This window comes from Ambystoma mexicanum, chromosome 14, assembly GCF_040938575.1.
Source record: "Ambystoma mexicanum isolate Mex_15411 chromosome 14, UKY_AmexF1_1, whole genome shotgun sequence".
NCBI lineage: Eukaryota > Metazoa > Chordata > Amphibia > Caudata > Ambystomatidae > Ambystoma > Ambystoma mexicanum.
The window spans coordinates 67,980,546-68,005,249 of NC_090940.1; the positions used below are offsets into that span (position 1 = coordinate 67,980,546).

The following is a 24,704-nucleotide window of genomic DNA, read 5'->3' on the forward strand; positions in this document are numbered from 1 at the left end:
TTGGGGTAACAAGTGGAACAGGAAAGAGTGGCAGAGAGAATGGGCCGGCAGCAGGCTGACTAGTAACATTACCTTTTTGGAGCTATTCCCGATCATCGTGGCATTGACAATTTGGGCGGATGGACTCGGGGGCAAGCATATGATATTTTGGTTGGACAGCATTGATGGCTATTAACAAACAAAGGGCATCATGCCCCCTGGTACTCATGCTTTTGAAACATCTAGTGCTGGTCTGCTTAAAGAAGGGGGTGCTTTTCCAGGCAAAGCATGTTCCTGGGGTTCTGAATAAAGCTGCTGATACATTGTCCTCAATTTCGAGGATGGTTGCCACAGGCGTAAGTAGAGATGACTCCATTTCCCGACACACTCTGGAGTTTTGGTGCCCTGGGGTAGCACCACTGATTGCAGGATCTCTGTCTGGGAAGACCAGGGCAGCATATGAGAAAGCCTTCCGGGAGTATGGGGACTTCTGTGGGGGCAACAGAGGAGGGAGTTGTGTCATAGTGACTCAGTGATTGCTTTTTTGGGGCACTTATATGAAATGGGGCAACAGCTGGGTAGGCTAAGGGAAAGATGGCCGCCATTCGGTTTATGGCGGGGTTACATGGGGTGGTGAGCCAAACATATGACTTTGCGGTGAAGAAAGCCTTAGTAGGATGGAGGAGATTGGGGGCGATCACACTGACTCTAGATACCCCCTTAACCCCAAAAACGGGAAAAAGTAGTGCTGGCACTGGGGAGGGTCTGCTGGAATCAATACAAGGGCACTCTATTTAGGGCCGCTTTCGTCTTGGCCTTTTTGGGTGCTTTTAGACTAGGAGAGATGGTGGACACGGCCAAGACAGACGCATCGGGAGGGTTGGCCTTTTCAGACATTAGCTTGGAGGGGGATCTGGTGGTACGGGTATACATTAGAAAGTATAAAACGGACCAAGACGGTAAAGGGGCGGTGGTCTAGATAGCCGGGAATGGAAACAGGTTAATCTGCCCAGTAGGAGCTCTGATGGATTTTATCGCTTTTCAGGGGGGTAGTGGACCCCTGTTCAAACACCAGGACGGTTCATATACCTCCAAATTTCAATTCAGGGCAGTTTTTCACAAATGCATCTGCACGGCGGGTCTGGCGGGACTGGGGTTCACTTCCCATTCCTTCCGCATCGGAGCAGCCACTACCGCAGCAGGGCATGGCATGAGCGAGGAGGCCATCATGAGGCTGGGGAGATGGAAATCTGGAGCCTACAAAGGTTACATCAGGCATCACCTGGCTTGCTAAAATGCTGGGGGAGCAGGGGCTCTGGTGGGGGGTGGGGGGGGTGAAAGCAAGAGTGGGAAAGAGGGATACAAACATACAGCAACACTGTGGGCAAAAGCAGCAGCCTATATCGATAGTGCATAACATGCCTTTTTTCTTTTGTTATCCATAGAGGATGGCTCTGACGCTCATGGTGTGGGTAATGGGGCACTCGTTCATAAGGCGAATGGTGAAGAGAGGGAGGCAGGAGAGCCCTTGCCGGGGTAGCGTGCGAATGGAGGCTGAGATACACTGGATATGAAGGGGTGGCCTAAGAACGGGGCAGGAGCGCAGCCTCGTGACAGAATGCAAGACAAAACAACATTTGCCTGATCCAGATCTGGTGATCCTCCACGTGGGGGAAATTACTTTGTTCCAATAGGCCGAAAGGAGCTGAGATTGGCACTGGTTTCACTATTCGGATAGTTAGGCAACTTCTACCCGAAGGCGGAGATCGCATGGTTGGAGATCATCCCAAAGACACAGTGGAAGGTTGCAGGGTCAGCTGGGCCTCTGAACACCTCAGCTAGGAAATTGGAACAATGAACTGCCACGTCTAGCCAGAGGGCGACTGTGTGTGGTAGCCAACTGTTTGGTGCGGAGAACGGACAGTGTGCACCACGATGGAGTGCATTTATTGTACCACGGAACTGACTTATTGTTTGAGAATTTTCTGGCAGTGATGAACATAGCTCAGGCGAGGGGGGATGGGAGGAGGGGGGGAGTACCCCCGAACGGTTAGTCGAAGGTCCTGTGGCAGGTGGGGGACCATGCGGTCAGTGATTTGCCACTCCCAGGGGGCTGGTTAGGTGCAGTGGGGGAGGGAACGGTCTGCCTACCACTGGGATGGCTTCGGCCCAGCAAAGGGGATCCGATCGGAAGGTGGACGAGAAAAGGGAGGGAGGTGGGTGCAGGAGGCGCAAGCTGTCGGACAAGAGAAGGGTGCCTCCTGGGATCACCCCTCAACATAGGGTATGGCGGGGAGATCCGCGACGGTGTAGGGGGACCTCACCACTGTACAAATGCCAGGGGGCGGAGTTAACAGTTCCACTGGGAACTGACTGTCACATGAAAGAAGTATTGTAAATATGAGTTATGATTTATCTTTTAAAAATTGCTGTACAAGATGATGTGATATTCATGGTTACCAGTGTCGTGTTTATGTCAGTAACGCATTGATTGGATTGCGTTAATAATGTTAAAGGATTAAACATGGCAGGATATTTCCAAAAAGTAAAGTGTGTGGTTTCCTTCACTCAGGTCTGACTGGCAATGCCTCCCTTCTAAGCCCACTAGATTTCAATTCACGAATGTCTTTGAGGAAGCCCTGGTGGGAGTAAGGGCTCGAGGGGATAGGGTTCGGCCCTCATTCCTTCTGGATTGGAGCAGCCACCACCGCAGCCAGGTTTGGGTGCAAGGAATGCAAAATTAAGGATATTGGGTGGTGGAAGTCCAGTGCTTACAAAGGGTACATCAGGCCCCACTTGGAATGTTGACATGAGGCTGGTGAGGGAAGGAAAAGGTGGCGGCAGGGGCAAGGACTGCAACATTATGTGTAGTGCTGAGGAGACAAGGGTCTCCACCGGCTGTGATATTACTGACACGTCTAACATACTCTCTTGGGTCTACCTGCGTAGAGCAGATGGTAAAGCCATTGGTGTGGGTCGTGGGGCACTCGTTCGTAAGGAGAATGGACCAGGGAGTGGCACAACAGTTGTATTTGTTGTCAGGCGTGGCAGAGTTTGACATACACTGGATTGGTGCAGGGGGTTTGTGGGTACACCAAGTTGGTTAGGTGTTGGAGGAGAAGAAAAGAAAGAGAGGGTTGTCAGATCCAGAATTGGTGATCTTGCACGTAGGGGGCAATGATCTGGTACAGCGAGGGAGAAGGGCTCTGATCATGGACCTATTGTCACGGGTTGGTCGGTTTGGACAATTTTGCCCGAAGGTATTGCTTGCGTGGTCACAAATTATACCACAGTTGAACTGGGGGTCCGCAGTGCCTTCGTGCCCTTTGAACAGTGCAGCATGGAAAATGAACAGGGAGATGGCCCGGCTTGCCAGATGCAACGGGCCACTAGGGATCATTGAGAATGGACTATTAAGAGGACCAGAGACTTGTCATCATGACAGGGTGCACCTGTCTCCACGGGGAACCAAACTTTTACTGCAGACTTTGAAGGACGCTGGGCGTGGTCCACCTGGACGTATTAGGAGATTTATTATTTGTGATGTGTGGTTTTTAAGTTGCATTTTTGGTTATAATGTGTGATGTAAGGAATACATATGTGGCCTATCTAGCATCCAAAAAGAGAAGGTGTCAAGTGTGTTTCTCATGTCCCGGCATGTCTCTCCTGTCCTCCCTGCAGAGTCCACAAAAGGCAAATGACTCGCTCTTGTGTCGATCCCGGGCTGTGCGGCGGCCTGCGGGCATGGGAGGGGGTGGGCCGACTGAAGGCAAGGAGGTGCCAGGTGGAGCCAGTTCCACTGTACGGGTCCAGGCAGGTTTCGCGGGCTTGGGCCAGGCGGGAGAGCGCCGTGACGTGAAAATCCCCATAAAAGAGGGGCAAGAGTGCAAAGGAGCACAGTTCTCTGCCTTATCCTGGGAGGATTTTGTGCCGCTGTGTTGCTGCCGTCCGGGCCACTTCATTGTCCTGCCTGCATTGGAGTACTATTCCATCCCACCCACCCTGAATGTCGAGAGTTCGGGGGGACAGGAGGGGAGAGAGCGTCGCAGGATGCAGAACAAGTCCAGTTCCCTCTTCAAGCTCCCCTCAAAGTTAGCCCTGCTACATTTGCTCGAGGCCCCAGCTGGCTATGCCTCTGGTGGGTTGGGATGAAAGATGCATCTAATGGGCCAAAGGAAGGTGCAATATCTATTCAGCCTCCTGGGCTGGGGGTGGGGATCAACAGCGCAATGGCTTTAATGGCCCCACTCACTACCAGCTTTCAAAATTGCCTTCTACCCCCCCAAAATGTTGTGGCTGGCTCACCCGCTGCTTCAGGCACCAGAGCTTTCAGTGCATGGGTTCTTTATGTTTGTTTGTTTGTTTTATTATTTATAGTGCGCGAGCGTACCCGAGGGTATCAGGGCGTAGCCTTTACAAGAATATGCGAAGCTTGGTTACAGGTCATAGTGTATACATTGAGCGAGAAAAGGTACACCGAAATTATATACATATCAACAATAAGGTACATAGATGTTATATACAAATGAGCAATGGGGCACACATGGTTACATTGCGTGTGGGTAGCATAGAAAGGGACGGCCTGGCAGTGGAATATCCTTGAAGGCCTACGTTTTTTCAGCCATGAGATTACCTTGGATCAGAAGTTCTGGTAGGGCAGGTCCATTCTGAGATTAGGCGGTATGGAGTTCCACAGTTTGGGCGCTTTTACTGGGAAGCTATTGCCGCCTATGGTGGCAAGTTTAAAGTTAGGGACAAAGAGGCAGTCTTTGTATGCAGTTCTGGTAGGTCTCAGGGAGGTCGGTCTATGGAATCTGTTGATCAGGTAAGTAGGGGCAGCGTTGTTTAGAGATTTGTGAGTGAGCGATGCAGTTTTTAAGAGAATTTTGTCGTTGATGGAGAGCCAGTTGTTCTGTTGACTAAGTCCTGAGATGTGCTCTCTTCTGGAAAAGCCCAAAGCCGCTCTAAGAGCATTATTCTGCAGAGTTTGTAGTTTGCTAGTGGTAGCTTTAGAGGATCCCAGAAAGAGGGCGTTGCAGTAGTCCAGGTGGGATAGTATAAGGGCTCTAGCTAAGGTAAGGCAACTAGTGTCAGATAGAAATGGTTTAGCTGTGCGGATTAATTTACACGTATAGGCCGTGGAGGAAGCCAGGGAGCTCATCTGTCTTTTGAAGGAGAAATTAGAGTCCAGGTAAAAACCCAAAGTTTTGACCTCTTGTCCAACCTTGATGTTGTTACCATCGATCGTGAAAGAGTTGTAGGCAGGGCCAAGTTTCTTTATGCTGGCCGTGGTGCCTAGGATGATGAGTTCCGTTTTATCATCATTCAGGCATAGTCCATGTGTGGCCATCCATGCCTGGATGATGATGTACACCCTATTTAGCAAGGCCAAATCCTTTCCATAATCTCCGGAAAGCGGGAGGAGGATCTGGGTATCATCTGCAGAGTTAGTGTAGGTCATACCGAGATGATCGAGATCATCAAAAAGCGGCTTGGTAAATATGTTGTACAGGGTGGGGGAGACACAATAGCCCTGTGGGACGCCACAAGTGATTGGTTTGGGGTCTGCCGCCGCAGTGGGTGAGAAGACCCTCATGGTTCTGCCATTAAGAAAAGAGGTAATCCAGGTGATGGCCTCAGTGGAGAAATGAGCTTGTGTGTGGAGGTGTGTGCAGATGACAGAGTGATCGACCAGGTCAAAGGCTGCAGACAGATCTAGGAGGAGGAGTAGGGCAACTTGGCCATTGTCTCTGAGCGTATCGATCGAAGCTTTCAAGTCAATGAGAGCAGTTTCAGTCCCATGTTGAGGGCGGAACCCTGATTGTCTGGAACCTAATAGATGGTGTTCTTCCAGGTACTTCTGAATTTGTACATAGGCCACCTTGTCCAGGATTTTTAGTAAAAAGGGAACAGTCGTAATGGGTCTGTAGTTTGTGGGCGTAGCTGGGTCAAGTGTGGGTTTTTTTAATAGTGGGAGTACCCAGGATTGTTTCAGATTGGTGGGGATGGAGCCAGTGGTGAAGGAGGCATTGATTAGTTTTGTGATGAAAGGGGAGAGGTCACGGGCGGCGTCTTTGATAAGCTGTGCCGGGCACTGGTCTCCCTGACAGTTGGAAGGTTTCAGAGACAGGATCATTTTTTCTACTTCAAGAATCGTGACTTTAGAGAAGTTGAAGCGAGTAAGATCTGTAGGCGTGGGCTTATCTAGTGTTTTAGAGGGGAGGGTGTCATTAAGGGATACTTTTTTGCGGGCAATTTTACTTTGGAGGGTCGCAATTTTGTTTGCTAGGGCGCTTTGGATTTCTGAGCACCAGTTTTAGTCTTTGATACAGGTGTCAGGAGATACTATGGGGTTTCTACTTCTTTAAGGATGGAGAATAATCCCTTCATGTTTGATTTCGCGTGGGATATACGAGAGTCATAGGTGGGTCGTTTAGCCAGGTAAATTTCTTTTTTATAAAGTGTGGCTGGTTTGGAAAGTTTGAGTTTATTTGCGGCTGAGGGGGATTTTTTCCAAGTGGCCTCACAGTTCCTTTTTTGCTGCCTTAAATTTTTAAGGAAAGGTGTATACCATTTGTTTAGATGTGTATTCGGTTTGCTTGGTCTCAGTTCAAGGGGGGCAATTAGGTACAGCGAGGTGGCCATGATCTTATCATATTCTTCACCTAAGGTCTCTGGGTCGAGTTTGTCTGGGAGTGTATTGAGTGTAGGGAGTAAGTTCGGGATGAGTCTTTCAGCTGTCATATTCTTCTTGTTTCTTGTGAGGGTAGGCGGGGCCCTGATAATGGGCGGGGGTCTGTCGGTACACAGCAGGAACGAGACCAAGTGGTGGCCGGTCCAGGCTAATGGTGAGATGTTTGTAATGTTCGCTAGACAGTTGTAATCGACCACCGAATCGAGTGTTCTGCCTTTGGAATGTGTGGGTGACATACTTCTTTGTGTGAAACCTAGTTCCGAAAGAGTATTAACTATAGTGCTGGCGGAATGGTCTTTGGGGCCATTGTAGCCCATGTTAAAGTCGCCCAGGGTGAGAACTTGGGTAGAGCTTGTGAGGATAGTGTTAATATCTTCATCAAAGGTGCCAATGGGGCCTGGCGGGCGGTAGATCAAATGGATGTTGAGAGTTTGGGTGTTTGTAAGTGGGACTTTGACTGAGAGTGTTTCACATGATGGGACATTAGTGGGTGTTGCTAGTCTCATGGTAAGATTACATTTGTGAATGATGGCAATACCTCCTCCTCTGGAATTGGGACGGTCTTGTCTCAGGATAGAGTAATTGTCTGGGATTGCCAGCATAAGCATGGGGCCTGCTGCTGGGTGTAGCCAGGTCTCCGTGATAGCAAGAAGATCAAGGTCTTCTTTGAGGATCAAATCAGCGATTTCAGTAGCGGGAGCTACTAATGATCTGGCATTGATCAAGGCTCCCTTTATTTTGGGGCTGGTTGTATTTTTAGCAGTAGTGGTGTGGCATTTGTTCTGTGTTGAATCAGGGGTAGCCTGAGTAGGGGGGCTGAGTGCAGGTCTAGGGTTGGAGTTTTGGGGCAAGTTAGATTTTTTAGTAGAAGAGCTGGGTAGAGTTTTAGCGTTCTGTGAGGTTGGTAGTGAGCGGGCGAGGGGCTCATAGATTTTGGCTAGTCTGGCTCTGAGTCCTAGGTTCCGATTGATAGTAGAACGAGGGAGACTGGTAAATTGCAGTGTTTGAGGGTCATTTATATTTGGGTATGAGGACTTGGTATTAGGCATAGCTGGGTATAGCATCTTAGGTAGCTGAGGAGCCATGCTCGGCTGTAGTGCAGTGTTGAGTAGGATCAAGATGCAGGCAAGCAAGTTGGTAATTAATGGACACATGCTCAGTAGTAGTGGCAATAGTGTTAGGTGACCAGGGAGAAGGCTTGGTTAACACTGGTTAGACTGATGTACGTTGGTATGGCATCTAGGTTGGCATACCACAATAAGGCTAAGGTACATTACGGTAACACCTGAGTAGGGCTGACCTAGTTAGCTGCGACACATTGAGAAGCACCTCAGGTTGGGATAGGATAATGTTGCTACCTAGTAACACCTAGATTTCTGGCAATTCAAATGTAGGATATCTGACGTAGCGTGGCACATTGGTGGTAAGTATACTACCTCAATAGCCGAACAGATGTCATATTAGGTAGGATATATGCAAGATATGCTATTATGCAAGTTTGGAATGGGCACAGATGACTAAAATGCAGGTAGGCAGCATCTAAGTTTGCAATAGGCACTAATGACTAAGATACAGGTAGGCAGCGGCTAAGTTTGAAATAGGCACAAATTACTAAAATGCAGGTAGGCAGAAGCTAAGTTTGAAATAGGCACTAATGACTAAGATACAGGTAGGCAGCGGCTAAGTTTGAAATAGGCACAAATGACTAAAATGCAGGTGGGCATCATCTAAGTTGGAGATAGGCACAAATGACTAGAATGCAGGTAGGCAGCAGCTAAGTTCGAAATAGGCACAAATGACTAAAATGCAGGTGGGCATCATCTAAGTTTGAAATAGGCACAAATGACTAAAATGCAGGTAGGCAGCATCTAGGGTGTACTCCCAAATCACAATCAGTGTGGTCAATAGCAAGGCTAGAGTATCAACCGGACAGGTACATGTGCAAAGTCACGATTGGTATGGTGAAGGCGTGGCTAAGTGTAGTTAACTGGGCATGCCAAATAACTAGTGAATAAGGCCCAGCGTGGCAATGTGGGCAGTATGGGAAAGAGCACAACAGGCAAGTGGAGAGAATCAATAGGGTTGATGAACATACCAGGTATTAAGTGTGTTTGTTCACCAGAGTATCAGCAGACAAAAAAGCATACATGCGCATGTGCAGTAAAGGTAACCAGATGATCGGCATGTGAGCATAACGATGGAGTACAGTCACAGCGACAGGAATGGGCGCGTGAAGTGGTAGTTGGCCCCAAAAGTAAGTTCAATAGGCTTTGTTATGGTCGGTGCAATTAAGAGTGCACGTTCATAACGGCGTGCAGTGCTCAGTTCAGCAACGTTAATACTGTTGGATGGCTTACCAGAATAGCGCCAATGAGGAAGGCTTCACAGAAGGTGGTGCCGAAGTAGGCGAGGCAGTTGCGGAGCAGAATCCAGCGCCATAGCGCAGGTGCGGACAGGGGCAGACAGGAAGGGGCCTTTGGCTCACGGGCCTTAGGCGACGGCTTCCGCCTCCGGAGAGATTGGGAGCCTGAGGTGCTTCGATTAGACATTTCTAGGACGTAAAAGGCCTGCCAGGCAGCCCTGGAGACTGTCACCACACTCTAGATACTAAAAGGAAGCACAAGAGACTGATTGTGCCTTTCAAAAAGCCAGGGGACTGTCCGCAATGTAAGGGATAAACCACAGGTGACTGACCTCACTGCTTGAAGTGTGACAGCGCTGGCCGCGACCAAGACTGCATGCTGGGGAAGTCTGCCAGCTTGCGAATTACCCCAACTACATATCGGAGGGAGTACCAGCTCATACACAGGGATGGGTAGAGACAGCGTTGGGGCCTTTCAAACTTTTCGTTTAAAACGGGCCCCGAGTCTCGGGGGGGGTCCACAGCAGCTGTCCCCATGCTGACAGTGTTGGCGCAGCAACAAAACCCTTATATTAGGACATTTAATGTGTGCTTTACAGCGCGCAAGTTACAGGCTGCCAATGCGTGTTGGCGCCTATACAGGCTCGGACTCGTCTATAGGGCAATAGGCCCATGGCCGAACCAAAAATACAAAATGCTGGTGTGGGTCAGTTTAACGGGTCAAAATGGGAAGGCACCTAGAGGAAGGAATGGGACGGCGCCCACAGGAATGGGAAGGCACCCACAGGAATGGGACTAAAACCAGAGGAATAGAACCACACTGATAGGAATGGGACGACACCCAGAGGAATTGACTCATTGACTCCCATGCAGAGGAATGGGTCAGGACCCAGAAGAATGGGACAGCACACCCAGAAGAATGGGACCGCACCCAATGGACTGGGGCGGCACCCAATGGACTGGGGCGGCACCCAGCAGAATGGGAACGCCCCCAGCAGAATGGGAACGCCCCCAGCAGAATGGGAACGTACAAAGAAGAATGGGACTATACCCAGAGGGATGGGACCGCACACAGAGGAATGGAATCACTTACTGAAGAATATAACGTCACTTAGATGACTAAGTAAACATGCCTGGGAGAATGCGGCACAATTATAGGAATTCCACAGAAACCCATCCTAAAGAGGTGAACCACACACTGAAGAAAACAACCATGCTCTGGAGTATGGAAGCACTCGTGGGCGACCTGGAGCATCCGTGGGAAAATTGGAGCTTGTGGAAAAAAATGGAGCACCGGTGGGAAAATTGGAGCACCCCTGGGCAAATTGCAACCCACGTGGGCAAATTGCAAACACACGCAGGAGAATGCAACACACATAGGAGAATTGCAAAATGCGGGAGAATTGCAAGAAACGCAGGAGAATTCCAACACACGTAGGAGAAATGCAGAACACAGAAGAAATGCAATACTCAAGAGAATTGCAACACACTCAGGAGAATTGCAACACACTCAGGAGAATTGCAACACACTCAGGGGAATGTATACAAAACAAGGAGAAGGAAAACAGAGTAATGGTAAATGAAACTGACACAAAGGTATTGAATCACAGGCAGGAGAATAGAGCCAGCACAGGGTTCAATGGCACTACTACTGGGGGAGAGTAGTGAGCAGAGCAACCACACCTATTACAATAACACCAGACCCAGGTGATTGATGAGAACACACACACAAGTGAATGGGATACAAACAGGAGAATGAGACTGCACCTATGACCAAGCAATCACTGTGTGGAGAACGCACCCAGCAGAGAAAAAGGAAGCATGCTCAGGAGAATGAGGCCACACTAAGGAGTTCATTCACGCCGCGGGGAAAGGGGTCCACGCCTGAGATAGTCTGTCCTGGCATGAGGTTGGATGATCGTATCACCCATAGGGAAACCTTCAGCATAATTATGTGAGGCTATTTGCAGGCCTTATATGCAATTGTATGCAATACCTTTGATTGGTCAAGCACATATCATGAATCTGGTGGTGCTATCAAACTTTATGTTGCCGTGAACTGTCATTTAACATGTCACCTCTGCTCTGGACGCCTTCTGTGGTTTGGTCCTGGATGGGACCAAACATTAACCAAGACTCGTAACGTCCTCCATCTCTGTACCAATACGTACGCGGGGGGCCTGCCCAGTTTGCACGCAGGGAAGCTGCGGTCATGGATGCACATCTGGGAAACCCTCTGTAGGCCAGGAAAAAGTAGGGTCTGGAGGTAGAAATGCCACACTATTGGCCTGCTTGAAAATGTCACTCACTTCAGCTTTGGTAATTCTCATACTATCCAGACAGAACCTTCCAAAAGGAGTAGGGGGACTTATGAAAGCTATGGTTGCGTTGTTATAAATTGAGTGAGAGGACACAAGAGGTGGCCTTGCATTTCTCTACTCGGTACTCCCTTCACATGGCAGACCTGACTAAGAGTCAATAGAGAAACAACCATGACTAAACCCGCAAGGTGGCATTGCATTTCTCTACTCGGTACCCCCCTCACATGGCAGACCTGAATAAGCCAGTAGTGAAACAACCATGACTAAACCCGCGAGGTGGCATTGCATTTCTCTACTTGGTACTTCCCTCACATGGCAGACCTGACTAAGAGTCAATAGAGAAACAACCATGACTAAACCCGTGAGGTGGCATTGCATTTCTCCATTCGGTGCCCCCTCACATGGCAGACCTGAATAAGAGTCAATAGAGAAACAACCATGATTAAACCCGCGAGGTGGCATTGCATTTCTCTACTTGGTACTCCCCTCACATGGAAGACCTGAATAACAGTCAATATTGAACCACCATGACTAAACCTGCAAGAGTTAAACTGCACCTTCATAAGCGGCAATACCCAAAGGAAGACGTGGTGGCCTCCATGCAACAGACCGGTGGATGTGACATGGCTAACAAATGCAGGATAAGGAAAAAAGTGTCAAACTAGACTTTGGTTCATGGTGTTTAGTCAATGGCTCAGTTACACATCTTTCCTACAGCTCTTTAAAGCATTATTAATGATACAGTGACCAAAGAACCAAAAACAAGCTCGTCCTACACAAAAACCCAAGCCCGATGAAGATCAAGAGTCTTGAAAAAGCATTCATTAAAGAGACGAATCTGTAAGAAAAGATGAGGCTGTCTCACAGAGACAACAACCTCACACAAGTAATCACAAAAAGACATTTGCAAGCAATACTCAACTCCAAAAGATCCCATGAGCCTCCGAGAAGGGCAGAACCTGGTACAATGTTAACTAGCGGCACACACGTCAGAATTCAGAAGACTTTTCATCGCCACGGACATCACCAGCACTTAAATCCAAAGATACCTTTGCTATACAAAATCAGCTTCCAAAAATCTAAGAAGCCGCCAGTGTCTCTTACCTGGATGGCCTGGCTGTAAGGGCCGATGTTCGCCGGTGCCCAGTGGGAAATGCTCTGCACGTGCATCGTGTGCCGCCCTGAATGCGGTGCCCCCTCAGGAATCTGCGGTGCCTGGTGTACAAGGCAGTCCATCCACAGGACAATGCCTTCCGGCAAAGGGACTTCAACACACACCCTGGCATCAGAAAGGGGAGAGAAAGGGAGCCAAGATCTTTAGTCTTTTGACTATGCCTGATATCGTTATCCATCTTCTCTGCGGTAACCCCCTCACCCACCCGCCATCTTCCAGCTATGCCTCTCCTTCACCTCAACTTTCAGTCTAGGCTTCTTCCACTCCCTCACTCTTTTTCCCATGCAAAGTTTGTTGAGGGATGTGTGCTTCCACTCGCTGATTAAATCAAATCCAGTTCAGCTTTCATAATGACAAAACAGACCGACATAATCTCCACTTAATTACTTGTCATGTAACTATTTAATATGCATAATGATGTTGTATATTCCCAGAACCTGATCAGATCTGACTATTCAATGGGTTACCAAGAGTAGCCCAAGTTGTGTTACCTGAATGAATCACCTAATTGCATAGGATGCGGTTGCCCTTGTCTCCGCAAGACCCACCAACCACGAAGGACTTTGTTGCCCACTTCCTACCAGGCAAAGAGGTTGCAACACACACACCAGTGTCTCAGATCTTCCAGGAGAAGAGGGCGCAAACCCCATCTCAGAACAATCTGACAATGAGACCCCATTGCAAACCCCCTCCATAAATCCAAGCAGCCTCTGCTCTCCACTCATGGGGCGAGTGCTGGACACTGCTGGAATTATGGCCGCAGAGCCCTGCAAATCCAGGTGACCGGAGGCACCTCTCTAGCACCAAACCCAAGCCGGGAAACAAATGTTAGGTGATCAACATAGCTCTGCCAATGTACAACCGCGGAACCCCAATCCTAATGTGCCCTGCTCCTGCATGGCACTACCAATTCTCCTCAAATCTACCTCAATATTGCCCAATGTGGCTACTCTTTGCCCCCACATAAACCTCAATCCTAACCTACTGTTTCACATTATTTCAATGCAAAACAGCCATCAAGCTCCCTCAATGCATCTGTCTGCTGAGCTCACCCCCTTCCCATCCAGAAATTCCCAGAGCGCCCCTGCAACGTAGCCCGCGTCTACAATATAGTGCCTTCGTGTTTCCGATCCATGCCCCAGACCGATGTACCAATAGGAATTCAATGCTTCCCACTCGCATGGCTGTATCAATGCACCTCAGCGCTGGCGTTGCAGTGCCCGCTAGACAGCTTCAATGTGCCAATAGCTTGACCGACCCACCAGTGCCGGCCCTGCATCTAGGCAGCCACCTATTGTCAGCATTCCAATATTGCCCCACGCCCTGTCATTCGAGAGGTGGTTTTACCTTTGCATTCTGTCACTTGCGGTCCTGGATTCCCCCATTTCAAACCCAGGACTAGACGTCCCAGAAGTGAAAGTTAAAACCAGGACTAGACTAACGTCTCCCGAATGGAATGGGACATGTTGGCATGTATTTAGAGTGTGACCAGAAAAAGGGGGTCAGGTAAATTGGCCTTACTAAAAGCATACGTCGCACATGTGCCATGGCAGTGCAAGATGGCATACTCCTTAGAGCGGCAGACTATCTTGCAGCAACCTAAATTCCCTGTGCTCTTGCATTCGACCCTCATTTCCCCAGCCCTGCAGAGTGCTTGCAACGCCTCAATCCCAGCCTGAAGAGCCTCATTATTCCAGTCCTGCTTCCTCCAGCGATGCACTTCAACCTCTATTTTCATTCCTTGTCTGGCGCACTTTCCGCCCTTCCCATTTACATTAAGGTAAACACTACGGCCTGTGAATTTTCACCAGCGGGGGGATTTGCCAATGCGGAATTGAGCCATGGACTCGTGCGTACCTGGCAGGGGGGCACACGTGGAACTCTTTCCCGTAGACCCCATTGATGGCAGCAAAGTCGGCCATGCTCTTGACGTACAGATGCACCAGCACGACGTCCTCCAGTCGCAGGCCGCGCGCGCCCAGTATTGCTGTGAAGAGAAACGCAGGCTGCCTTTAATTGCTGAATTATCACTGCAATTTCTGCTGGAAATTTCTATCCAGGTGCTTTAAAGCTGCCCAGCCGCTGACCACCGTCAACCCACTACACAAGTTAATAAAGGCACCATTTCACATCCCTGAATCGCGGCCAGGGACCAAACGCGGTTTCATCCAGAAGAACTCCCCCCTAAAACATGTGAAACTTGGACCCTCCCCTCAGCCTCCATTTAGCGTAATCATCCAGCAGGGAAAGCTTCCAATTCCCCCTCACGCCAGCCTCGGCCCACCGGCCAGCAGATATGTGCCCCCCGGCCCTCACCATGCAGCGATGATGAGCAAGTACCTCGCAGTGCGCCGAAGGCCTGCTCAGCGGCTTCAGCAGGACTCTCAAGTTCAGGTGGAGCAACGCGCCCAGAAATCCCACTGATCCACTGGTGACCTTGCGGAGATCTCGCAGAACATTCTGGACTGCCGCCTGCAAGAAAGAAGAGGAGGGAATGAGCAGAAGGAAATGGGGATCTAATAGAGGCTGGAACGCTCCAGGTGGCAAGCCGTGTCCACAAATCGCTGTTGCACCTCCTAAAGGCTTAGGAGTTTGGTATCCCAAGCAAGACTCTTTGCCATTGGCCAGGATCCAGGGGTACGACCCAAAATGCATAAATGAACTTAGCTTAGGTATTACCCAAATTGACCTTTTGCACAATTGACTTAATTTTAGTGGACCTAATTGACCTTCTGCACAATTGACCTTTATATTATTTTAGTTATTTTATATATTGGGTTGGTTTTGTATTATAAATAATATAAGAGGATTGGGTGGGGCATTTCAGGGGGTTTTGGATTGGGAGGGGAGGGTTGCGGGGTGTTGCGCCCCGCATATATTTCCTAATTGAACCTTCTAAATTAGGTAAATTCTCCCGAGGTCAATTGTGAAAAGGTCAATTACAGCCTTAGCTTAGGGCTGGTAGAGGGAACCAGTCCACTCCTTTCTTTACCTACTATTGCACAATAGGAAACTGCCCTTTTCTCCTTTAGTCAAGAAGGTCACTCAAGGACAGCTGCGTGCTTATCCATCTTTTTGTATGGTAACAAATTCGGGTTCCTTGGCTTTTACATAATGTGCTATGAGAAAAGGCACATCTCTGCTAAAATTCCACACAAGCAGAGCGCCTCCTAGTGTCACTGGAAGTTTACCTGCAAATCAGAGCTGCAGAGCAATGCTTTGTGGGTATGCAAATTAGGTTAAAAGCTTTTATCTCCAGGTAAGGACATTGGGCCTCATTCCGAGTCCGGTGGTAACCGCCTCCGTGATTGCCGGAATCACCAGGACATTACAACACCAGTGACCCGGTAATTCCAGAGGCGGAATTCCATAAATCCCCATTCCCATAGGATAGGGATGGGGGCAATGGAAACACTGGTCCCGTCTATGACGGAGCCGGTGTTTCCATTTCTGCCTGCAGCCGGGGGGCGTTACTCCCGCAAGGTCAGACCTGGCGGGAGTGACACCTCCCACCTGCATAATTCGGAGACAGCCAGTCCGGAAACAACAGTGGCGGTGGATTTACCGCCACCGTTGTTTCTGGACCGGCAGGGTCGTAATGAGGCGCATTGTCTTATAGGACATGCTATTTTATGTATCGTTTTGTCACCTCAAGACTGGCAGCTATCAAGGCTGTGCAACAACCAACCACATCTCAGTGCAGTGTAGGTTGACATCCTTTACATTACAGCACTGGTGCATGTTTAACCTTCACTGTCAATATTATGGTGGATTTGGAAAAACAAGACCTATTCCTTCTCCCAGCAAATGTCACAGTAGAAAAGGTCATTTCAGCTCCAGTTACACACATGCACAGGGCCACATAGCAGCCATCACTGGAGTTCACCTGCAGATCAGAGCCACGCAGTGATGCAGTATGGGTATGCAAATTAGCTAAACAAGGATTTCTTTATACTTCTAAGTGGGTGTGTTTTTGCACACGGGCATACATGGGATAGAAGACCCTTATTGCACCGGTGTGTGCCGTAATAAGGCCCTGAACTTTAAGTACCCTAGCATCAGCTCTTTTTATTCAACACATGCTTGGAGTATCTACTAGCGCAGTGGCCCTAGTGACTTTGCTCTCTGTCTCCTGTCGCAAAAGCATCAAAAGAGTTAAACTGACTTGAGCCACAGAAATAACCAAGGGGAATGGGAGATTTGGTTGCAGCATATTTGTTCGAAGTAGATTTCATCAAGTGTTTTTTACCTGATTTTGTTGCAAATATTTGTGGGGGTAGGGTTTAGGTTAATATTGAGTGTAGGGGGTCTTCAATCTCTATGTGGCCCCTCTGGCCCACCTAATGTCCACTTTCTGCTCTAACTGTCCGTGTTATGCAGATGACACACAGCTCCGTACAGCCTCCTCTCCTCTCTTACACATTCCAGACTGTCTATCCGCGATTCAGGATTGGTGCACCTCCAACGATCTCTGCCTTAAATGTCAGTAAGATGGAGATCCTTCTCATCGGGACCCCTGCTCCCGCTTTCCCTCTCTCTCTGGCCACCCTCCATGGGCCCTCTTCCATTGCCTTGCCGTGTGGCTAAAAGACTTGGGGTCATCTTTGAATCCACTCTCTCCTTCTCTCCCCACATCACAGACCTTTCCAAGAAGACCCTCTACCAGCTGCACCTACTCAGAGGTACTCTTCCCTTTCTTATTTTCCCCTCAAAGCTCACTGTCTCCAGAGCCATGGTTCTCTCTAGGCTGGACTACTGTAACCGCCTCTTTCTCAATCGGCCTTCCACTACTCTCTGCAACTAATCCAGAACTGGACTGCTGAGACTTATCCTTGGCTTCGAACCCAGGGACCATATCTCTCCAGCCCTGAAATCTCTCTATTGGCTCCCGGTGGCTGCAGGGATCAAGTACAAGACCCTCTGTATCGTTCACAGGGCTTTCTGGAGCCGGGGCCCGCACTACAGTCAACAGTCTCTTCCTAAATACTTCCCTTCTCAAGCCCTTCGTTCTGCTGCCTCCAACTCTCTGAGTGTCAGACGTTTCTCCAGGCAGATAGTAGGGGGTGGATCACTTTCCTCTGCAGGTGCCTCCCTCTGGAACGGCCTCCCTGCCACTCTCAAACTTGAGCCGGACCACCTGAAGTTCCAGAGGGAGCTCAAACCCTTCCTTTTCTCCTCTGCTTTCTCTCCCTCCATCCCCTGCTGACCTACCTGTCTGCTGCGCCGACTGGTTGCTTGGTTACCCTCAGACTCTCACTAGGTACCTGGATCCTCCTGATCAGTCTCCCCCGCACTGCCTCCAGGCCAGTCGCGCACTGCGGGATGAAACTGTACCTCTACAGTCACCCACCTCCTTGCACTTACCCTGAGCCGCAATGTCCGGGCTGCACTTACTCACAGCAATGCTTCCCTGATTGCATTTCCCCCGTCCCTACTCCTGCACTTTGCATCACTGCACTTGCACGATCTGAATGACACAAGGCCTAGTAAGATCGTTTGTCTTGTCCGCCCTCCGTACCCTCCATTGACTTGTCGCGCCTAGAAACACATGAGTGCACGCGCGTTATAAATGACATATCATATATCATTGAAGGAGGGAGGGAGGCAACGGGGATCTCTCCGCCTATATTTGCAGCAAAATCACTAATTTAAAAAATATACTTTGAGAAAATAAACTCGACCAAATCACCTAGGCCCAAAAACAAGAAAGGTTCTGAAGCTACATGTTCAGTGCAACCATCGCAGACCAACCCGGGGTTAGAGGTGGATCCATTTTTGTTGCTAGAAGCGCTGCGATAGTATCTGAGCCAGGGTGAGGGTTCTGAAGGATTTTCTTCACAACCACCACTGCCTGAAGTTGTGTGACTTTGATCAGTGAGTTGGGGCGTTACTCATGTCTTCTCCCGACACAGGTTTGTGCGCATGACCTGTGACATCAAACTTGCCATGTGGATTGTATTGAGGACAGACAAACACTTTTGCTATTTTATGGATGTTGCAAGATGTGAGTGCAGTGTGTGCGACTTCAGAGCCTCAATGGGGTTAGTCTACAGGACTTTGCCCAAAGCCCAGGACTTGTCAAAACCAATAGCCGCTGGCCTCCAAGGAGTGCAGGCAGCATGACCATGAAGCGACTCTCGCCTGGGAAGGGGGCATGAAATCAGACTCGAGGGTCCTGATAGCGGCAGCCCAACGATGCATGAAGCAGGGATGGAATAAGGGGCGCAAACCTGTCCTCTCCCCCAGCCCACCCCACTCTCCACGTGAACATGGCAGGGCCTCCTTAATCAGGGAGGGGAGAGGATGAGCCTTGGCTGCCTTCTTGTGTCTTTTTGGAGATTAACATTTGATTTGTAAAACTTTGAGAAAAGCAAAACAGGAATTAACGTCCACTTACAAAGAGCCAGGCCGCATGGCGCTGCACCCCACTGAAGACACATAAGGCGGTGGGGCGTGGGGGGGGGCTACTTGCATTAAATGGAAACTGGGGCTCTCCATTTTATTAGGAAGCGTGTAAGTTTCACTGGGAATAGAGAGGCTGTCGCAGATTGCATTTCTTCTTTTTTTGTTTTTTTGTAAATCTTTCTTTTTAAATGTTCAAGGAGAAGCAAATACAATAAAAGTCTCGATAAAGTATGAATACAATAATACCAATAAACCAATATCAAAAAATACATATATTTTCCTTTATTTATTTTTTTCCTCCTCCCCTTCTGGTTTCTTTAAACTTTTTTGGTGTGGATGTCTACAGCAGAAGAGATGTCGAAAGGAAACAAAAGAATCAATAGAGAGTGGGAAATGAGAGGGAGAAGGAGGACGAGGAAAAAGAAAAAGAACTATTCAGGAATCTAGATCATTGCACACATCCCATAGGGCAACGTATTGATCCATTATTCTCAACCTCTGGTTCGTTCCCTTCTCCCGACCTGAAAGAGTACAAAGGTCATGTAGCCAGGCATCCATGGGAGTCTAGCATCACTCTTCCAACATTTTAAAATGAGTTTCTTTGCAACCTTCCACGCTCTAAATGCCCAAAAGATTAAATCAGCAGACACCTGAAGATGCCTTTATTCTCGTCCTTCTGACTGGATCCACATTATTCAGACATCCAGCGTCTTCGAATTTGCACTCGCAACAAAAAGGGCAACACGTTTCATTCTCAAACGAGACACTAGACTTCTGAGATGCCGCTAGAAAGGAACAACACATAGGGCCTCATTACGACCCTGGCGCTAAGTGTTTAAAGGCGCCGTAAAAGGCACTTAGCGCCCGATTACGAGGTCCCTTTGCGGGACCCGACCTTAACGGCTGGTTTTACCAGCTGTTAAAGTAGGGACCCGCAAAGGGACCTTGGTGCTAAGTACGGTACCGCAATTTGTGGTACCGTACTTAGCGCCTTCCCCATTCCCATTGAGCCCTATGGGGCAAAAAAGGAAATGGGGAAGGGCCAAGGAAGAAGGGGGAATTACCGCCTCGCCAACCTCGTAATGGGGTGGTAATTCCCCCTTTCTCATGGCGGAGTCGGTAAGTTACCGACATGGATCAAGGTGCTATTAGCACCATGGTCCTCCGCCTGGGTCGTAATGAGGCCCATAGTATTTTGCCCAGCGGCCACTTGTCGGATGGGCAAGTCCATGTCGATGCCACAGCACCAAACATCCTTAATACCAAGAAACTCCCCTTATGAGAGCTTCTTCTTTTCCCCAGAGGAACGATGAGGACATTAGGAATGGAACGCCAGAAGTTTAGTAGCTACCTAGAACTATTTTCATTAGGCATAAATAAAAAGGTCTGTGCAGCGATATTGCCTTGCTCTTGCCGCAGTACGCTGGGGACTTGCTTATTGCACACTATTACTCTGTAGCCTTTTCGTTTACTGCTGTGTTTCTTGCCAGCTTCTGCAATATAAAACCCAGCACATACACACCCTGGATTTAGAAGTCTGCAAGGAGGGAGGATGGGACTTTCTCTCTAATGAAATTCACCATCAGTGGCTCTGGAGGTTGCAAAACTGAACTTCTTTGGACAGTGAAAATGCTGCTTTCTCCTAATTCGGCAGTTTCTTGAAACGTGATCTATGAGAGCTCATTTAGGTTGCATGCTGAACAGAAGCTTTCTTCCAGCAAAGTTATCTGTACGTTATTTAATTATGGTTTCAGTGTTTTACTACTTAGGCAGACAGCAGAAGATATGGCCCCCTAACTCCTGAGTTTATGGAGATGAGGACCGCCCACACTCCTGTATGTCCTTTAATCAGGTGAAAAGTAGCAGCAGCCAATGGATTGGAGATGGATGATGTCATCTTTATGAGACACTTGGAAACAGCCCAGGGTGACGGCAACTGCTTCTCTGCGGGAACTTTGGGCAACCCCCATCTTCTGTGACATACACGGATATCCCCAACAGCGGGTTTCCGTTTAATTGATGCACCAAGTGATAAAATAACACACCGGCTAGAATCCGATTCACTCTCCTGAACTGGACCAATGGTACTCACGGAATGAAGGCGACTCCCGCTCCGATGGCTCCCAGCCGGTCGATGGAGTTTCCGCCTCGTGGTGGTCCTCAGGGGGATCGCAAAGGCCCTCGGTCTCGAATGAAGCTTGGCATGGACAGCGGGAGGCCGGAAGTGCGTCAGAGGATCCAACCTGCATTAGACAACACAGTACGTTACCAAAGAAAGAAAAAACAGGTACGAAATGCAAGGGAGATGGGGGGAAAGCACCTCCCAGATCTCGGAATGGCAGTGCTCGGCGTGAAGGAGTGGGTGACCAAGGGAGCCCGGAGCATTCTGTACAAGCCTGTAGCACTGGAGAAAAGAGTTGCAAAGGCTTTGAGCAGTATATGCATATACATGACACCCCTCCCCCTCCTCCAATAGGCTAGCAGCTTTCCCCCTCTAATAAAGCATATGGGATTTCTAGGGTACACAGAGGCCTGAACCATGGTCACATGATCCGGTATTACACTCCGCCCGGACACTTGCCAAGCACCACAGCAGCTGTGTAGTGCGGCTTGCAAATCTGCATGTGGGCCAACATTACCCGTTCTATTCGGGACACAGTAGCTCAGACCTAGTTTTAACTTTGCAGTCTAGGATTTGTACTGGTGGTCCCAGCAATCAAAGTGAAACCCAGGACTGGACTACTGTCTCCCGAATAGAATGGGCAACGTTGGCCTGTATTTATCTGCTGAGTAAAACATGTTGGTACAGAAACTTTAGATCTTACGGCCTCCTTGTCTTCCAGGTGCAGCTGCTGGAAGCGGAGATAGGCAACTGGGGCGAAGGCATCGGCGGAGTGCACCACAGTCTCCGACGAGTCCCTGGAAATCAGGAAACAAGGACCAGTCAGTCGACGATTGAGCTTCCAATTCCCGTAGCCCCGCCCCCTAAAACAAAATGGCATCCTCATGGCCCAGGCCAACAGCCAGTAACAGCATGCCTTTAAAGGGGCGAAGGCGGTATCAAACCAAGAGTGGCGCAAAATGCTGTGCACGCAAGACATAGGACAGCACATGACTCCGAGTCAGACACAAATCTCCTTCAGGGAGAACACAGAAGAACTGGGCCTCATTAACAAAAAACCACCAGGTTTTAAGTGGAGATATTGGCTCCACTTACAATAGCGGCATTGGCCCATGTGGTATAACTGCATGCGGAAATACTGCATGTCCCCAGTGAGTGCGAATGGGACTCCAGCATGGGGAATAAGTAGGACGCTTACTACTATGGTTACCACATGTATTACAAGTTTGGAGGTATTCCAAACTGGTATTGAGGCCCACTGTCTGTGCAGTGACTGTGTGCTGGGGAATGGGGCAAAGGGGGAAAATCAGCAAAAAAGCTGGCTCCGGAGGCACAGGAGACCCAGAATACCAGGAACTGGGCAAATAAGGGGCACGCGGGCAGATATACAGGAAGAGGGCACCTCTGTGGAAACACTGGGTATGGGGAATGAGAACAGGATCTATAGAAATAGGGAGACCGTGCAGAAATAGTGTCTGCACAGGGTCTAGAGGGTTGCATGTAGAAGGATAGACCCAATAGGGTCACTCAGTGGATAATGTGTGCGAAGAGTTCTGAGGTGTGCATTCAGGAAAAGACTCAATAGGGTCACTCAGTGGATAATGTGTGCGAAGAGTTCTGAGGTGTGCATTCACAGGAAAAGACTCAATAGGGTCACTCAGTGGATAATGCGTGCGAAGAGTTCTGAGGTGTACATTCAAGAAAAGACTCAATAGGGTCACTCAGTGGATAATGCGTGCGAAGAGTTCTGAGGTGTGCATTCAGGAAAAGACTCAATAGGGTCACTCAGTGGATAATGCGTGCGAAGAGTTCTGAGGTGTGCATTCAGGAAAAGACTCAATAGGGTCACTCAGTGGATAATGCGTGCAAAGAGTTCTGAGGTGTGCATTCACAGGAAAAGACTCAATAGGGTCACTCTGGATAATGCGTGCGAAGAGTTCTGAGGTGTGCATTCACAGGAAAAGACTCAATAGGGTCACTCAGTGGATAATGCGTGCGAAGAGTTCTGAGGTGTACATTCAAGAAAAGACTCAGTAGGGTCACTCAGTGGATAATGCGTGCGAAGAGTTCTGAGGTGTGCATTCAGGAAAAGACTCAATAGGGTCACTCAGTGGATAATGCGTGCGAAGAGTTCTGAGGTGTACATTCAAGAAAAGACTCAATAGGGTCACTCAGTGGATAATGCGTGCGAAGAGTTCTGAGGTGTGCATTCAGGAAAAGACTCAATAGGGTCACTCAGTGGATAATGCGTGCGGAGAGTTCTGAGGTGTGCATTCAGGAAAAGACTCAATAGGGTCACTCAGTGGATAATGTGTGCGAAGAGTTCTGAGGTGTGCATTCAGGAAAAGACTCAATAGGGTCACTCAGTGGATAATGCGTGCGAAGAGTGCTGAGGTGTGCATTCACAGGAAAAGACTCAATAGGGTCACTCTGGATAATGCGTGCGAAGAGTTCTGAGGTGTGCATTCACAGGAAAAGACTCAATAGGGTCACTCAGTGGATAATGCGTGCGAAGAGTGCTGAGGTGTGCATTCACAGGAAAAGACTCAATAGGGTCACTCAGTGGATAATGCGTGCGAAGAGTTCTGAGGTGTGCATTCACAGGAAAAGACTCAATAGGGTCACTCTGGATAATGCGTGCGAAGAGTTCTGAGGTGTGCATTCACAGGAAAAGACTCAATAGGGTCACTCAGTGGATAATGCGTGCGAAGAGTTCTGAGGTGTGCATTCACAGGAAAAGACTCAATAGGGTCACTCAGTGGATAATGCGTGCGAAGAGTTCTGAGGTGTGCATTCACAGGAAAAGACTCAATAGGGTCACTCAGTGGATAATGCGTGCGAAGAGTTCTGAGATGTGCATTCACAGGAAAAGACTCAATAGGGTCACTCAGTGGATAATGCGTGCAAAGAGTTCTGAGGTGTGCATTCACAGGAAAAGACTCAATAGGGTCACTCAGTGGATAATGCGTGCGAAGAGTGCTGAGGTGTGCATTCACAGGAAAAGACTCAATAGGGTCACTCTGGATAATGCGTGCGAAGAGTTCTGAGGTGTGCATTCACAGGAAAAAACTCAATAGGGTCACTCAGTGGATAATGCGTGCAAAGAGTTCTGAGGTGTGCATTCACAGGAAAAGACTCAATAGGGTCACTCAGTGGATAATGCGTGCAAAGAGTTCTGAGGTGTGCATTCACAGGAAAAGACTCAATAGGGTCACTCAGTGGATAATGCGTGCGAAGAGTTCTGAGGTGTGCATTCACAGGAAAAGACTCAATAGGGTCACTCAGTGGATAATGTGTGCGAAGAGTTCTGAGGTGTGCATTCAGGAAAAGACTCAATAGGGTCACTCAGTGGATAATGCGTGCAAAGAGTTCTGAGGTGTGCATTCACAGGAAAAGACTCAATAGGGTCACTCAGTGGATAATGTGTGCGAAGAGTTCTGAGGTGTGCATTCAGGAAAAGACTCAATAGGGTCACTCAGTGGATAATGCGTGCGAAGAGTTCTGACGTGTGCATTCACAGAAAAAGACTCAATAGGGTCACTCAGTGGATAGTGTGCGAAGAGTTCTGAGGTGTGCATTCAGGAAAAGACTCAATAGGGTCACTCAGGGGCACTGTCTTGGGGGAGTTCTTGGGGCATAATTTAACA

General features: G+C 48.8%; 1 protein-coding gene across 1 annotated transcript in view; it reads right to left on the bottom strand.

The window, feature by feature from the left end:
* The window catches only part of DPH6 (diphthamine biosynthesis 6), a 785,760-nt gene that overhangs the window by 396,565 nt on the left and 364,491 nt on the right, over positions 1-24,704 (bottom strand). Inside the window, exons 8-12 of the mRNA XM_069638528.1 lie at positions 21,761-21,854; positions 21,028-21,178; positions 14,871-15,002; positions 14,388-14,517; positions 12,461-12,635 (exon numbers count right to left, since the gene is read on the bottom strand). Coding sequence (XP_069494629.1) covers positions 12,461-12,635; positions 14,388-14,517; positions 14,871-15,002; positions 21,028-21,178; positions 21,761-21,854 — 682 coding nt within the window. The remainder of the gene's footprint in view (positions 1-12,460; positions 12,636-14,387; positions 14,518-14,870; positions 15,003-21,027; positions 21,179-21,760; positions 21,855-24,704) is intronic.